At 37.8% G+C, this 14653-nt stretch overlaps 1 protein-coding gene across 1 annotated transcript; it reads left to right on the top strand.

The window, feature by feature from the left end:
* The first annotated feature begins 15 nt into the window (after positions 1–15).
* On the top strand, positions 16–12926 carry LOC138014423 (trafficking protein particle complex subunit 13-like). The gene is made up of 14 exons (XM_068861490.1): positions 16–73; positions 204–272; positions 1144–1243; positions 1960–2044; positions 2867–2997; positions 4493–4565; positions 7319–7363; positions 7673–7821; positions 8595–8709; positions 9080–9169; positions 9342–9442; positions 11348–11426; positions 11788–11862; positions 12213–12926. Exons 1-14 carry the CDS (start codon positions 28–30, stop codon positions 12369–12371), a joined length of 1317 nt encoding a protein of 438 aa, XP_068717591.1. The 5' UTR covers positions 16–27; the 3' UTR covers positions 12372–12926.
* Positions 12927–14653: the final 1727 nt, after the last annotated feature.

The following is a 14653-nucleotide window of genomic DNA, read 5'->3' as shown; positions in this document are numbered from 1 at the left end:
GAATTATACATAGAGCGTCAAAACAAAATGGACACCGGACTGCGGGAGAGAGAACATTCGTTGACTTTAAGAGGTACACGCGGATTGAAGTTTTCTTTTTGATCTTACGGTATTTTTCATCTTCAAATATGCTTTGAGCTAAATAATCAACACTTGATGGCGTTTAGTTGATGACTGACTGGGTTTAAAATATCTCACTTTAGTGATGAGACTTACAAGGCCATCTTTGTACACCAGTGTGCCGGTAACAAATGAGTTGCAAGATTTACCAGGTATGTGTTATCTTCTTTTCTAGTAAATTAAACCACATGCCTGTTACACTCCAAGTCTTCAAGTGACAAAATTAGTACCCTGATCATACTCTCATTTGACATATTCAGTGTCGAATAATGAAATGAATTAAACTTACATGTAAATGGATTTTTCAGGGGTTTGTCGCATTAAAAAATGTAAGATGGACTTGGTCAGTCAAAGTTAATTAGTGAGTTAAGTGGGACATTGAAGGGTTTGATTCATCTTTGTAACACTCCTTCAGCTTTGTGAAAATACCTGCTTCATTTTGCCTCAGGGACATGGATTTGGCTGTCAAAGTACATGTAAAAAGCCATGCTAATGTACTGAGTCTGTCGTAAAATGCCATGCTAATGTACTGAGTCTGTTATAATCGAGGGTTTTCAATGCACCAAACTGAGTCAGATCGAATTGTGTCTACCCATTGATCCAGACAAGACCTGGCATCTCTCCATAAAGACCAAGAGTCGGTCTTTGTTATGCGAGAGGCTTACAAAATTCAGCAAGAATGGTGAATAGGGAGGGTAGAAAATGTCAGCAGAACGACTCAGTCCGATTGACTTCAATTGCGTTGTGTATCCGAGTCGACCCAACTCGACCCGTCTCTCCAATTACAGGTAGTCGGTTTACAAGGGACTAAAGAATTCAGAAAGAGCGGCGAATAGGGAATGTTGAAAATTTTGGCAGATTAACTCAGTCTGATTGAGTCGAATTGACAGGTCAACTTGAGTTGATGTGATGAATCAATCTGTCGAAATTTTCTTGTGACGATGTTGCAGTGCAGATCAGTACATGTTTATCTTGATTTAATCCTTTAACATACAGTGTAACAACCTGCTTTGACAATTTCAGGTGTTACCTTTGAAAATGCTCAAATGTCAGACATAACATCAGTAAAAGGCCTCCGTGCATTTGCCTTAGGAGAGCTTTTTGTCTTGCCACAGTCATTTGGGTGAGTTGACTCAGAGCTTTCATCAGTGCATTCAATAATAATAAAAAGGAGAACAACAATGACAATGGCAATGTTAATGTTAATGATGATAGTGATATACTTATCTTCATTGACTAACCTGCTGTTCAGTCATTACCAATTAACCAGATCCCCATTCTCTTAAGGAACAAATCAGGCTGCAGATGAATACACTGTACATTAATTTGTAATAATATTACAGATCATACCTATGAGTTTTAATACTGATAAGGGTTATATAAATAGTCGTAGGGATTTCCCTATGCTTTTGTGTCAATTTTGACTTAATATATACAGTGTAACAGGTTCTTTTGTGAAGAGGGAATAGGGTTTTTTGTTTGTTTTTTTTCATTATTTATTTGTTGCATGAAAGTTGAACTTATTGTAATAATATTAAAAATCAACAAGTTCAGTTTATTTTAATTTGTTGGGGACATGCTGGTGAATGCTAGCTGGTGTCCAAAATTCTCACCTTAGAGAAAGAATTGTTAACTACCATTGCACGTGTTTGTGCAGTATAAATCCTAAACCATAAAAAAGTTTGGTGGCCATAATGCGTTTGGTGTCAAGTTCTTGAAAAGTATAAGTGTGGGTGAATTATTGTTTTTCATTCAACTTACGGTAAGATTGTTACTGACATAATATATCTTTGGTACACTGTAATTACTGGCTAATTTTAAGTCTCCTTTAATGCTCAGAAATATATTCCTTGGTGAAGTTTTTTCAAGTTATGTAACTGTTCACAATGACAGTAATCAACCAGTTAAAGACATTGTAATCAAGGTGAGCCATCCTCACAGTGTATGGTTGAAATGAATACTTATCAGTATAATAATAATGGTAATAATTATTGTTATTAGACATTGAATTTAGTTTTCCGGTAGTTAATTACTGCATACCTCACTAGGATATATGCAAGGAAGATGCCTGGGGTTTTAGGGGCCTCCACTAGTACTGTGTTCAGCCAGCCCCCACACTGAATACTGTCTCCATGGCTGGTAATTTATCCTGGCAACCCAACTATTCTAGGCACCTGCCAACTCTTTTGAATCAGTGGAAGGAAAGACAAAAGGGAAGGAAGTGTTTTAAAAATAATTTCCCAAATTAGTGTTGAGCTACATATACTTGTAAGTTCTTTTTACATATTTTTACCTTTAGTTAAGGATGGTGCCTACTAATTCAAAGGTATTTTTGCCCCAGTGTGTGATTATGCAGAAAATGTAGATCTTAACAAGTGTTATTGAAATCCAAAAAGAAAATTGGGGGTAACCACGCATTTTTCAAAGATAATTGATGAATAATAATTATTTGTAAAAGGCTTTAAAATACAAAGAAATGTATGGCGTTCTTTCTCAAATTGAACCTTAATTATCTCTCAAAAATGCATGGTTACCCCCCATTTTCTCTGTGGATACCAGGATTACTTACTAAGATCTACTATTTCCGGATAGTTTTAAAACGTGCAAAAATATCCCTGTATTAATAAGCACTACCCATAGGAAATCCGAGTATCTCCAGATGTGCAGAACGTATGCGCAATAACAATAGTAGGCGCCGTCCTTAATAACAACTTATACTTCAATACTGTTTACCTTTTTAAATTAGACTGATTTGCAGACATCATCTCAGAGATTAACCCTGTCAGGGACAGCTAACATGCCAGTTGCTAAACTGGACCCCGAGGAGAGCTTTGATCAGGTCATACAGCACGAAGTCAAAGAACTTGGAACTCACATGTGAGTATAATAATTGCGCTTCACATTAGGAAAGCACAATTTCTAATCTTGAGGATCCTGTGCATAGGGGAAGCTTTTAATTAGCAATTTCATTTTTCGTACATCTTATTAATTTTCCTTTGCCATCTTCGATCATGTCATATGTGCAAGTCAACACACTGATTTTTGGCAAGGGACATTTCTCAGTAACAAAATTATATTTCAGACAATATTTCTAGAATACCCAACCTCTAAATTTGCATACGAATAGACTGATATGCCTCGTTCTTCAAACAATGTTGCTTTAAGAAGACAATAGTGGTGGGGTATTCTGAAAATTTATACTGCTTTATTGGCATGGAGTTGTTCTGTATAAAATTAATTATTTTTGTCACTTGTGTAGCTTTTATTAACTTTCTTTCTTTTCTTTTACCCTACTTCTTTGTATAATGAGGTTACATTATTAAATACTTAAATATTGCAATTTCTTTATTATTAAGTCTTTAATAGTTTCTTTTATTTGATGATGATTATCAATTTTTCACTATAATTGTAGCTAACTGGGGCACAACGATAGTTAATCTAGAGGTGCCCCTACGTAGCATTCTTATGTAATGTGTCAAGTATTAATCTTATGAATACTTTCCAATTAAGATCAAAATACATCTTAATACATGTACATGTTGCGCAGAAAGGTTTATGCGATGAGTATTAATTAACATCATCCAAACTTAACGTACTTGCCAACAAGCTTGTTCCAACCTCTGCTTTGAAAATCATAACAATTACAAAATGTAACAGTAACTCTATGGTGGCCTGTTTCAGAACTTTGAACATTCTCCATGTAAAAGATTGATCGATCCTTTTTGTGGAAAATGACACAAGTCATGATATTTCTGTATCCTTGCTGACATGACTGTTGTTGTATTTTTCAACCACTTGGTGGCTGGAGAAGAAATAATTTCTCACTTTCGTGTAATATCTTACTCTCCTATACATGCTGTGGTGACTTTTGTGCTCTTGTCTACAGTATTTTGAAATCTAGTTTTATTCAGTATACAATCTCATTTAATGATCTCTTCTACTCTATAATTTATTGGATATTCTACTATTAGTAAGCAGGGGTTTCAATAGAAGCCGGTTACCGGCAGTATACCGCCGCCTGCTTTGCCTCACACCGCCGGCTAGTTTGCCTTGATTTTCACTAAAATGCTATCATAAACTTGCCAAACTGCTGCATCCAATGGGCTATCATGGGTCACGGAAAAAAAACTGCCAATTTCATGGGAATTTCGCTGAAAAACAATTGGTAAAAAATGGCTGATTTCGCGTGAATTTTCTGAGAAAATGATGAGCGTTAGCCTACATGTATGCAATTTAACAACAGAAACACTGACTATTTATCAATGTTGCCCTTTCAGTAAGTGGGTTAAACCAGTGGCCAATTTTATTTTTTTGTCTTTACACGTATTCTTTTCTTGATTAACGTTTATGGTAATTATTATTTATTTATCAGCCTTGTGTGTGCTGTGAGCTATGCATCCCTTGCAGGCGAAAAAATGTATTTCAGGAAGTTCTACAAATTTCAGGTGACTTAAGTGAACATCTTAATAATCTGAGTGATCTGACCAGTGCCTGTGCTTTTCCTTACATTTTTGTCTCAAAGTGAGAAAATAGAATAAATTAATATTTATAACTTAACAAAAGTACATGTAAAGTGCAGGCTGTGACTGGTTAATTACCCATTTACATGTACTATTTGCTCACGGGCGACATGTACATTGGGAAATTTTTTTTTTTTTTTGCAAAATACAATAATGACCGGCCAGTCTACCACCGGAAATGCTCAGATTTCTTCCCAGGTTTTTTAAAAACCTGTTAGCGGGTATTTTACCTGAACCACCGGCAAAGTGATTTGAGAGCCTAAGCGGAAGCCAGCTCATCAAGTTAATGAGCGAGAAGCATTCAAAGAGGAAGACAAAGGATGTGAAACTGTCAAGAGATGTTTTGGTTACATGTATGTTGTAATAAAACAAAAAGGTACATGTAACTGTAATGGTTGCAGTGTGTACTATCAAGTTTTATAAAATAATTAGGATAGTACGCGCATTCTCATTGGTCAATAGATGTGTTTAGATGAAAGTATGGAAACACGACTGTGACATCACACAAATTTTGATTGGTTATGTATTGTCAGACGTGTGTTTTGATTCCAGGCTGGTAGGAAATATGAGCGTGTATCAAGAAAATCTGTTTCAATCAAAAAGTAAAAAACCAGCATTTTCCTTCATTTGTCGAATTATCTTTGAGGAATATTTATAAATTAAAGCAATAGAGAACTTTTTTCCTTGTTTCCATAGCCTCATCTAAACACTCGGGGAGTTGGGAGAATTCTCGACAGTTATGCAAACCCCCGACTAGGTCTCGGGTTTACATAACTGTCTCAAATTCTCCCAACTCCCCCTCATGCTTAGATGAGGCTATGGAAACACGGAAAACGTCCTCTATTGCTTAAAATTAAATAGTTGCCCTTGGGAGGTTTGCGAAGCACTCAAGAAGCTAGAGTCCACTCAGCTATTGTCCTGTGCAACTCTTGCACTTCTTTCATGCTCAGCAACCTCCCGTGTGCAACTTGATAGTACATGCTGAAATGTTAATTGTTAATTGTTAATTAATACTGCAGGCATAAGGTGTCCAATTGATTGCTATAAAAGTGGCAGTTATTGCTCCCACAGTGAGTGAGCCTGAAGTGAACGAATGAGGCAGATCTCTTATCTGGAGAACACATTTTTCTTTGAAATGCAAGAGATGTGGTCAAAGGTGCAAGGAATTGTAGTTATGTGCAAATGCAGGAATTAAGATGTGCACTTTGATCTTGTTACACAGAAGTGCTCTGTTTTTCGTTTTTAATTAGCGTCGCGTATCCTCAAACTATAGATAGTTTCACTGTCGCACAACAAAAAAATAAATTTAAATATGAAAAAGGCCAAGAACTTGGAATGTTGTAGGAAACAATTGAAATCTTTTAACCATCGATCTCTTCAATTCTCAGGTCTGTGCGGTACATCTATGATCTCTGAGAGAGCTAGAGTTTGTATGGAGACACCATGTGCTCCACCAATATGGCGGCCGTTAATCAACGAAAACATCTGAAGTTTGCTTTGTGATGAAAGCGCTTACTATTCACATGAGATAAAATACATGTGTATTTGCATATCTCCAAGTTTACTTGAAGTGCTTAAACTGCTAAGATTCATAGGGATAGTTGTTTTTTTCAACCAAAAGCTTTGTATCATGGTGTCACGCAAGGAGACAATTCGGAAATTCAAAATGCTATATTTTGAAAATGAAAGGCGTCAAGGAACTGGAAACTTGAAAAAAAAAATTACCGGGTCTTCGACCTCCTTTAGATAAAAAATTCAGAAGACCTTGTGATTTTGATTTTAGGATTTGATGACATTACTGGGGAAACCTGCAACTATAGTTTTCTTTTTTCTCTCGAATGGGTCCAGAAGGAGGTCCATTGAAGGAGGTCAAAAAAAAAATTACTGGGTCTTCAACCTCCTTTAGATAAAAAATTCAGAAGACCTTGTGATTTTGATTTTAGGATTTGATGATGTTACTGGGAAAACCAACTATAGTTTTCGTTCTTCTCTCTAATGGGTCCAGAAGGAGGTCCATTGAGAGTCCACATTTTGTACCATCCCTGCTCAAGACCTATTAAAATCTCCCTTCCACACACAAACTATTGTTGTCATTAAATTGCTTAAATTGCCGCAAGCATAAATGAACATCTCCCTTCCCCTGGGCAGCAATTCTACCATTATTTATTTAATTATTTATATTTTTAAAGAGATTTAATTATCAAAATATAGATTACAAGTTATACTGCAACGACCATAACTCAAAAAACAATAACAATAAAAACAACAACAGCATTTAGGTAAACTAGCAGGGGCAGATCTAGGGGAAGGGTGCAGTGGGTGTGCACTCCCCACCCCCCTCCCCCTGAGATTACCTGCAGCTTTCTAATACAACTGGTATTCTGGAAGAAAAAAGGAAAAAAAACTTCTCCAGTGACAGCTATGCCATTCCTTAGTGGTGCACCCCTTCCGTAGAAGAAAAATCCTGGATCCCCCCCTTTAACTACATGTACATGTAGTTACCTGTATACATGTACTAAGTAGAATTAATGATAACTGCAAGTACAATGTAAATGTACGTGTAGCCTGTATTGATTTCGGAAGTAATGCATTAAAACCGAATTGGTATTTCAATTATTTGTTTTCCCCTAGCCTTAAATTAATAAAAAAAATGATGTTATTGTTTACTTGTTTTCCAGGTCCTGAAGCCTCTTGATGTCAAGACAATGTTTTATAATGCTGCGGTAAGCAGTACAGGCTTAAATTAATGTTTTGTCTACAGCTCTAAATACTAACTGCAAATTTAATTTACTAGTTTATTTCTTACGGTGTTATAAATGTCTGTTTCAAATGATGGCTCTTAGAAATAGTCTAGGTAACTCCAGTGCTTGGATTCTAGTTGAAATTTTAGTTTGTGGTTGAAATCCTGGCCAAATTGCATTGGGCCCACATGTAGTTTATACAGGTATAATCATTTCATGCAGAAAAACAAACCAATAAGGCCCTGACTAGCCTCAGTATGCACTTAAACAATATGTTGTTTCGAACCAAAGGATGATGAGGTGTTTCTTGAGGCTCAAGTACAGAACATAACATCCAGCCCAATGGTGATGGAATCTGTCAAGTTAGAGCCATCAGCTGATTACACAGCAACAGATTTGAATACCATCCCATATGAGCAGCAAGGGGATGCAGCCAGTGGGTAACTAATATTAAACTTCTTCTTCCTCACAAAGAACTTAGGGTTCCAGAAAACATTCTCTCCTTAGAATGATTGTACCTGTAATGATTTGAAATTTAGTTGATGCAGTATCCTTTCAACATGTAGCTAGCTTTAATGTCCAACATTACAGTAAGTTTTGCTTGTTGAGATAAACCCCTTCAAGCATACATGTAGCAAACATAATTATTTTGATGCTTAAACTTTCAATTTTTATTTGCATCATTGTAAAAAAAATTGATAGTAAAAGTGGACGCATTGTGACCCATGACAAAGTTCGTAATTGCTGTGGTCTAATCCCTACTTCACATCAAAAATTGCTTTCCATTACACTTTTTAACTAGAATGCAAAGCAATTTAGCTGTGACACGGAATAAGAGAAAATTAAATATCCGAGCCTCTTACTGCCTCGGTGTTCTCAATCACTGACTTAATCTAGCTGTTTTGAAAGCTCACAGGTAACCTATTTTGGCTTTACATGGTGTCATTTGCCATCATTTTTTAATATTGGGTGATTCACATCGCTACTGTAGGACAAACAGTAAATTTGTTTTGTCAGCTGTTTAGATTAATGGCAATGAATCTGAGGCAACCAAATACAGAGAAACATTAATAAAATGGATTGATGAATTCAGTTTTGAGTACAAATGTTATTCAAATTAGCTGTACACTATTATTTTATAAAATCAGAATTACCTCAATGCGTTTCAAGCATCTTCTAGTGATTTGGATTGTTTTCATGACGCTTTTGACAGAGAGGAATCTAGCAGCAGGAGTATATTTGGGACAGGATCTTACATGAACCAGAATGACACCAGACAATACCTTTATAAGCTGACACCACATTCTCCTACTTTTAAGAATGTCAAGGTATGAATGCTATGATGGTAAAAAATTGTTACAAGTGTTTTATAACGTGTCCATTTTACTTTTTCTCCATGTTCTTTGACATAGTATTAAAATGTACAGAAAAAGAACTTCAATTTAATGAAAGGGACTATGGTATGAGAACTGCATTGTAACTAATTCTCTATTCCCTTGGCTAGCTCTTGGCTCTTCCATCAGCGTCAAGAAGCGAATCCCAGTATTCTCTGCCCTAAAGTCTGATACAATTCAAGACAAAATAACACACGTTTTAATACAGACGTGTACCCCTGTCCTACATTTTGGTAAGATCATTGCACTTTGGAGAAATGCTTTTTAAAGCAGTTTTTAAAGACTGTTTTTGTTTCAACTTAAGATAACAAATGTCGTTGGAAAGTTGGACATTGTATGGAGGACAGCGTTCGGGGAAAGAGGAAGACTTCAAACCAGTCAGCTCCAAAGAGTGGTAAGTATTTTGTTTCGGATTCCGACTTAGTTTGAAGTCATTTTGTGCTCAAAAATGCTCAGTTTGTTGCCAGACCTTAACGGTCGAGTCGTGAGCTTGTTTTCAAGATGAATGGCAGCAAATTTTAATTCAAACTCTCATATAAAGCTACGTTTTCTGTTCATTTCATCAGCCTCCGCCAGTTTTAGACATCAAAATGAGTGTAATTCAAATCCCAGATGCAGTTTTGGTGGAGAAAAGGTTTCCGTTGAAAATCAGTTTGAGAAATACATGGTAAGGAAGTCCTATATCCACGATAAAATAAAACAAGGTCAGATTGTCTGTAACCTGTTAAAGTGGGTCATAGATCTTATAGTGTTAAGAGCAAAGGGGCCTCGATACGTTTGGTGAGATATGTTGTGATGTTCCGGACTCAAGCTTTTAGCAAGAGCGGGGAGCAAAAATGCCAGTTCCCTGCTAAACCAGGGTGCAATGTCCTTAATGGGTCGTAATTCGAAAATTGGAAGGAAAAAGTAGCGGATTGCTATGTATTGCATAGATTTAGCATTCCGTTTACGTGGAACGTCAAACTGCAAATGGTACACTTCGGCTTGTCATAAATTCCTAATAGTTCTCTTATTGAATGAAGTGACTGGGTATCGAAGTGCGGGTTATATTCGAATGGCAGAAGTGATCGTTGCTCTTAGCTGGACAATTTAAAGCAATTGTCTCTTATACATTCACATTTCGTTCATCGAGTCCTTCACGGAAACCAGTGAGCCCATCACATTGACCTGCTCCAACTGTGTGGCTTCATAGCGCGTTTGGTAGAGCATTGCATTGGCATGGATGATGCAAATCCCGTTGACTGAGCCACCTGAATTTTTGAGGTGTCTATAAGAGACAATTGCTTAAATTGTCCACTGATGAGTGCGAAGATCACTTCTCTCACTTTTTTCTCTTATTCTAGCTTTTTTTGGAAGTTGCACGATGTCCGTAGATAATTGGGCATTTCCGAGTTCATGTCTGCCTCCCGGCTTCAAAGCGAGTCTTAAGTGCGAAGTTTTTGTGATGGTAATTAGTTCTACTTTACATATGAAAGAAAACGAATGATCATAAGAAAAACTTCACACTTAAGGCTGGTTTCCATATGATCGTAGACGATCGTGAATCGCAGATCGTAGATCGCATAAAGTTCTGCGATCGTCGGCGATCATATGGAAACCCACTTCTGGGATCCTGCGATCGTTTTCGATCATATGGAAACCAAAGTTCTGCGATCTGCGATCGAAACGTATCCCATAATAATTTTAATTCTGACTCAAATGATTCAACGCTTCTTAGCAACCAAGGCCTGAATGTTCGTTTATGTTCGTTACTGTTCTGTCAGAAACACGAAGTTATCTCAGCAGTGTGTGGAAAGCCCCAAGTTCTTGTCTCTTCATGAATATTTTTCGAACTCAAAACCGATGTTTTCTTTGCTTTTGAAGCTGACGATGCCGTCGCTTCAGGACTAAAAGATGAAGTAATTTTGCTTGCAGCAAAATTTCCTCCTCGATGTCCGCCATGTTGTTTGCTAAGATTTCGCCGCGAGCACAAAGCGCGTGTACATTTGACATTTCTGCTGACCGAAATATATGATGGCTGGTGCCGGCTTTGCGATCGTTTGCGATCGTCTGCGATTATATGGAAACAGCTCTCTTTGCGATCGTCTGCGATCTGCCGCGATGATCTGCGATCCGCGATCGTTTGCGATCATATGGAAACCAGCCTCAAGACTCGCTTTAAAGAGGAGGCAGACATGAACTTGGAAAGGGCCTGTTGGCAAGAAACGAGTTAATGTTAAACAAGTTCACATCCACATGTTCACATCCACAATGCATGGGCTCTTCCAATGATAATTTTCTTTAATCTAAATTTAGCCCGTGGGAATGATGCGCGGCTATTTTAAGGAAGACACCTGATTGGTTAGTTGTAATTACTTCCTCTGATCATAGAATGGCGCGAAGCTTAAAATAGATCGAAAAACTATGAAGGGGTATGTGGATGTATTCTCTCCCCTCATCCTCTAGGTGTTGTAACATGTAGGTGAGGGGTTCAAGACGCTTTCTTTGTGATACCACTTCATTTAGTAGCGTGGGGTTCCTGTGCGGAAAAAATTGTCCAGAATTCTCATCAGCTTTTTTTTCATGTCGTTAGTGACAGAAAGATGGATCTTAAGTTATTTATGACCAAAAGTAAAGATGGCGGTTTGATGTGGTGTGGCACATCTGGCAAGGTAAATTGTCTGAATCATGGAACATTTGCAAAAAGAACAAATAGCTTTCACTAAATCCATCGTTAATTCTGTTGTAACTACGCGACTCGGATGCAAATGAGGTTTTTCAAGCTGAGATTTTTGTAAATTATCTTATTTTAATAGTTCATAAAGTGCAAATTTTTCTTTTAGCAAGCTAGTAGTAATCTAGGTAGGCTTATGGCAGAGATAGGCCACGCCATAGGCGTCTTATCTCTTCTTCAACTGGAAGAAGCATCCTTTATGTTTGTACTGCCGATAATAATAGTAATAATAATAATAATAATAATAATAATAATAATAATTATAATTATAATCATCATCATTATCTCTGCTTTTGTAGAGCCTTGGTCCTCTCCTTCCTGGAAATGTCGTGGAATTACAGCTAAACCTCTTACCGCTTGCTGCCGGTTTGCAAGTAAGTCTGCTGAATTACATGTAAAATAGTGAAGCGATTAATGGTAGAATGACCATATTACGTTACCGGTTACATTATGAACCGGTCGGTTAAATCAAAGCTTCAAGTTTGCGTTAAAAGTAGATTATTTACTTGGGAGGGGCTGGGTACATTTGATCATCTGCTATGACCTTATGATCATGGATTTGGCGGTATTTGCTCCGGTTGAAGAGAGGGAGAATTAAACAACCATAAAAAATTTAATACCCATGCAGGGCGTTTAGCAAGGGGGTTTGGGGGATGTCGACTGTTGCAATAATAATAATGGGGAAAAAAGACTTTCACAGTCGAACCTGTCCTTTCTATTTCAGAGCGTTGGTGGGTTGCAAATCGTAGACACGCTCTCTTCACGGACGTACGAGCTGGACAACCTGACACAAGTGTTTGTGTATTCCTCTGAACTGTCACCATTTATTCACGAACGCAAGCCTGAGGTCCCACTGAGGAAAAGTGATTTTTTTAATGCCTGACATTAGACATAGTCCGGCCTTATAACAATGCATTGGTGGAACGCTAATCACATCTCACGAAGAAACGTTATTATATAATTGTAATAATAGTAATGATAATATATTGTACATAATAAGTTCAACAATGCACGTATTTTGATTTATGGCAGAGGACCGACGCATAGCTGCCGTCATCATCAAAAACTTTTAATTGTTTTTTTATATAAAACAAATAGATTCCATGTTGCCATGCGTCTGTTAGATCACAGATGATGTCAAAATGTGGTAAGAACAAAAATGTTGCACACAAGGCGATAGCCAGTGCTTCTTCTCTGATTTACGAAGGAATTGCATTGCTTTCTTAACTGCAACACCTGCACTTTATTTCCGCCCTCGAGTGTATGTCTTTCAACAGATTTGCAAGATCCTAATGAACTATATGAATTTCAAAGTTTCCGCATGCATCGAGACCGCCATGGTTTGAAGATAATAAGAGATTTATGGTCCTTGTAAAACACCCGAAAAGTTTCGGAACTTCCGTGAAACGGGCCCATATAAATACATTGTTTTTCTAGCTTTCTGACTGGCTCACTCAATCTCGGTTATCAGCTCAAATTAGTAAATAAACCCCATCGAACGGCTGGGATGTCGGCTGCTGATGATAATGTCCGCAGCCGAGAGATCGTCCAAAAAATGAATATTTGGCCGAGAAGCCAAGCTTCGAGGGCAAATATGGAACTTTGAGAAAAATCTTTCAGCCAAGGACATTATCAGCCAACATACCGGCAAGCCAGAAAGGGGTTTATTTATTTTGTAACCCTTCCATTAATTTTCATATCGCGCAAAAAAACTGCTCCTAAAAAGCGAGCGATTTTTCGTATTTCTTCGATGCACTGTTCAAAATTTGACTAGAAAGAAAGCGTGTCGGTCTCAGGAAAGAAATCAATCATTTAATTGTCACTGCGAGTCGAAAACTCGAAAACAAAGCGCTTTTTGCTTACTGAAAAAGAAATTTCAACTATGAAAGACGGAATGTGAAAACTCTGGATGACAGTGTTTTCGGGAGAGAGAAACGACCGCCGGAAATACGTCTGCGTTCGCAGGCTATGTTTTCAAGTGCGTCTGGAATTTTTCTCTCCCCTCGAACGGTTGGTGTATTAGATAGTAAACTCTCTACTCTATAAAATGACTCAGTTTACGTTCGCGTTGGATTAAATCTCTAAAGTCTGCTCATAAATTTCTTCACCTTCAAAGACGTTAACAGCATATTTTGTTGACTTCTGTTGTACTTTCCGGAACAGCATTTGCGACCAGGGGCCCTTTGTCAAAAGTCCCGATAACTTTTCGGGCCCGAAAAGCCATTTGTAAAACTGCCAACCGCTTGTTTTGGAAAGCCGATCTTTTAACATGGTTTCAAGGCAACTAAAAGAAAAATGACTGTGAAGTTTGACGACATAAATCCTCTCCATTCTTGAGATACAAAGGGAATTTTGACACCCGAAAATGGCCCGTAAAGTTTCGGGACTTTCGAGAAACAGGCCCCTGCAGCTTTTTAATGTCACTTTCACTAGACTCCAAAAAACGAATTTGTTTTTTTTTCCCACGTAAAATGCAAACTCTTCTGGTGCCTTTTTTTGCGCTGGCAAACGGGGGTTATTGCATGTTAACTGTCCTGTGAGTTTGCGCCACGTGACGTAAATAAGCCAATAAAATCACCCGAAAATTAATGGGTGGTTTGATTATACCGTGTGACCTAATATGGAAAGTCTTTGCATCAAGCGTTGCCAAGCTGGAAACTGATTGGCTTTAATTTACAAGTGCCAACGCGTTCAGAATTTGATGTAAACTTAATAAAACAATGATTCCATTCGCGCTTGTTACGTGGAATGCCGAAGGCATCCACGTCTTAAAACCGGCCTGGTGTCTTTTTTTTGTTGGTAGTCGCAAATGTGCATATCCCACGGTTATTGAATTAACCTCCGATCGGGTGGACTGACTTATATTCCCTCCAATATTTCCAAACTTCCCTGCCCCGAGGGGAGCTCCTATACTTCCAAACCAAGCGTTTCTTCTCTGCTAGCGCGTTAGACCACTCGGCCACCGTGACATACTTCCGTAAGTCTGGTGAAAGCAAATATTTATAATAGAATCTTTCCGCCCGCCATGATTGTTCAGTATTAAACTATTCGATAAAGTGGATAGATGCTTTTTCTTTGAGAAAGGCAAGCTTTAAAGGTAAGGAGAATTTCCTACGTTATTTCTAGATCTTGCTTCGTACTTGTGTGTTCCACTGTGAACACATT

Source organism: Montipora capricornis, chromosome 8 (assembly GCF_036669925.1).
Source record: "Montipora capricornis isolate CH-2021 chromosome 8, ASM3666992v2, whole genome shotgun sequence".
NCBI lineage: Eukaryota > Metazoa > Cnidaria > Anthozoa > Scleractinia > Acroporidae > Montipora > Montipora capricornis.
This window is presented reverse-complemented; position numbering and strand designations above follow the sequence as displayed.

Excerpts from the sequence above, each read along its gene's own strand:
- LOC138014423 (XM_068861490.1), top strand. The coding sequence starts at position 28 with ATGGACACCGGACTGCGGGAGAGAGAACATTCGTTGACTTTAAGAG. Across the intron at positions 7,364-7,672 it reads CAATGTTTTATAATGCTGCG|GATGATGAGGTGTTTCTTGA; the intron begins GTAAGCAGTACA and ends TTCGAACCAAAG. Across the intron at positions 11,863-12,212 it reads CGCTTGCTGCCGGTTTGCAA|AGCGTTGGTGGGTTGCAAAT; the intron begins GTAAGTCTGCTG and ends TTTCTATTTCAG.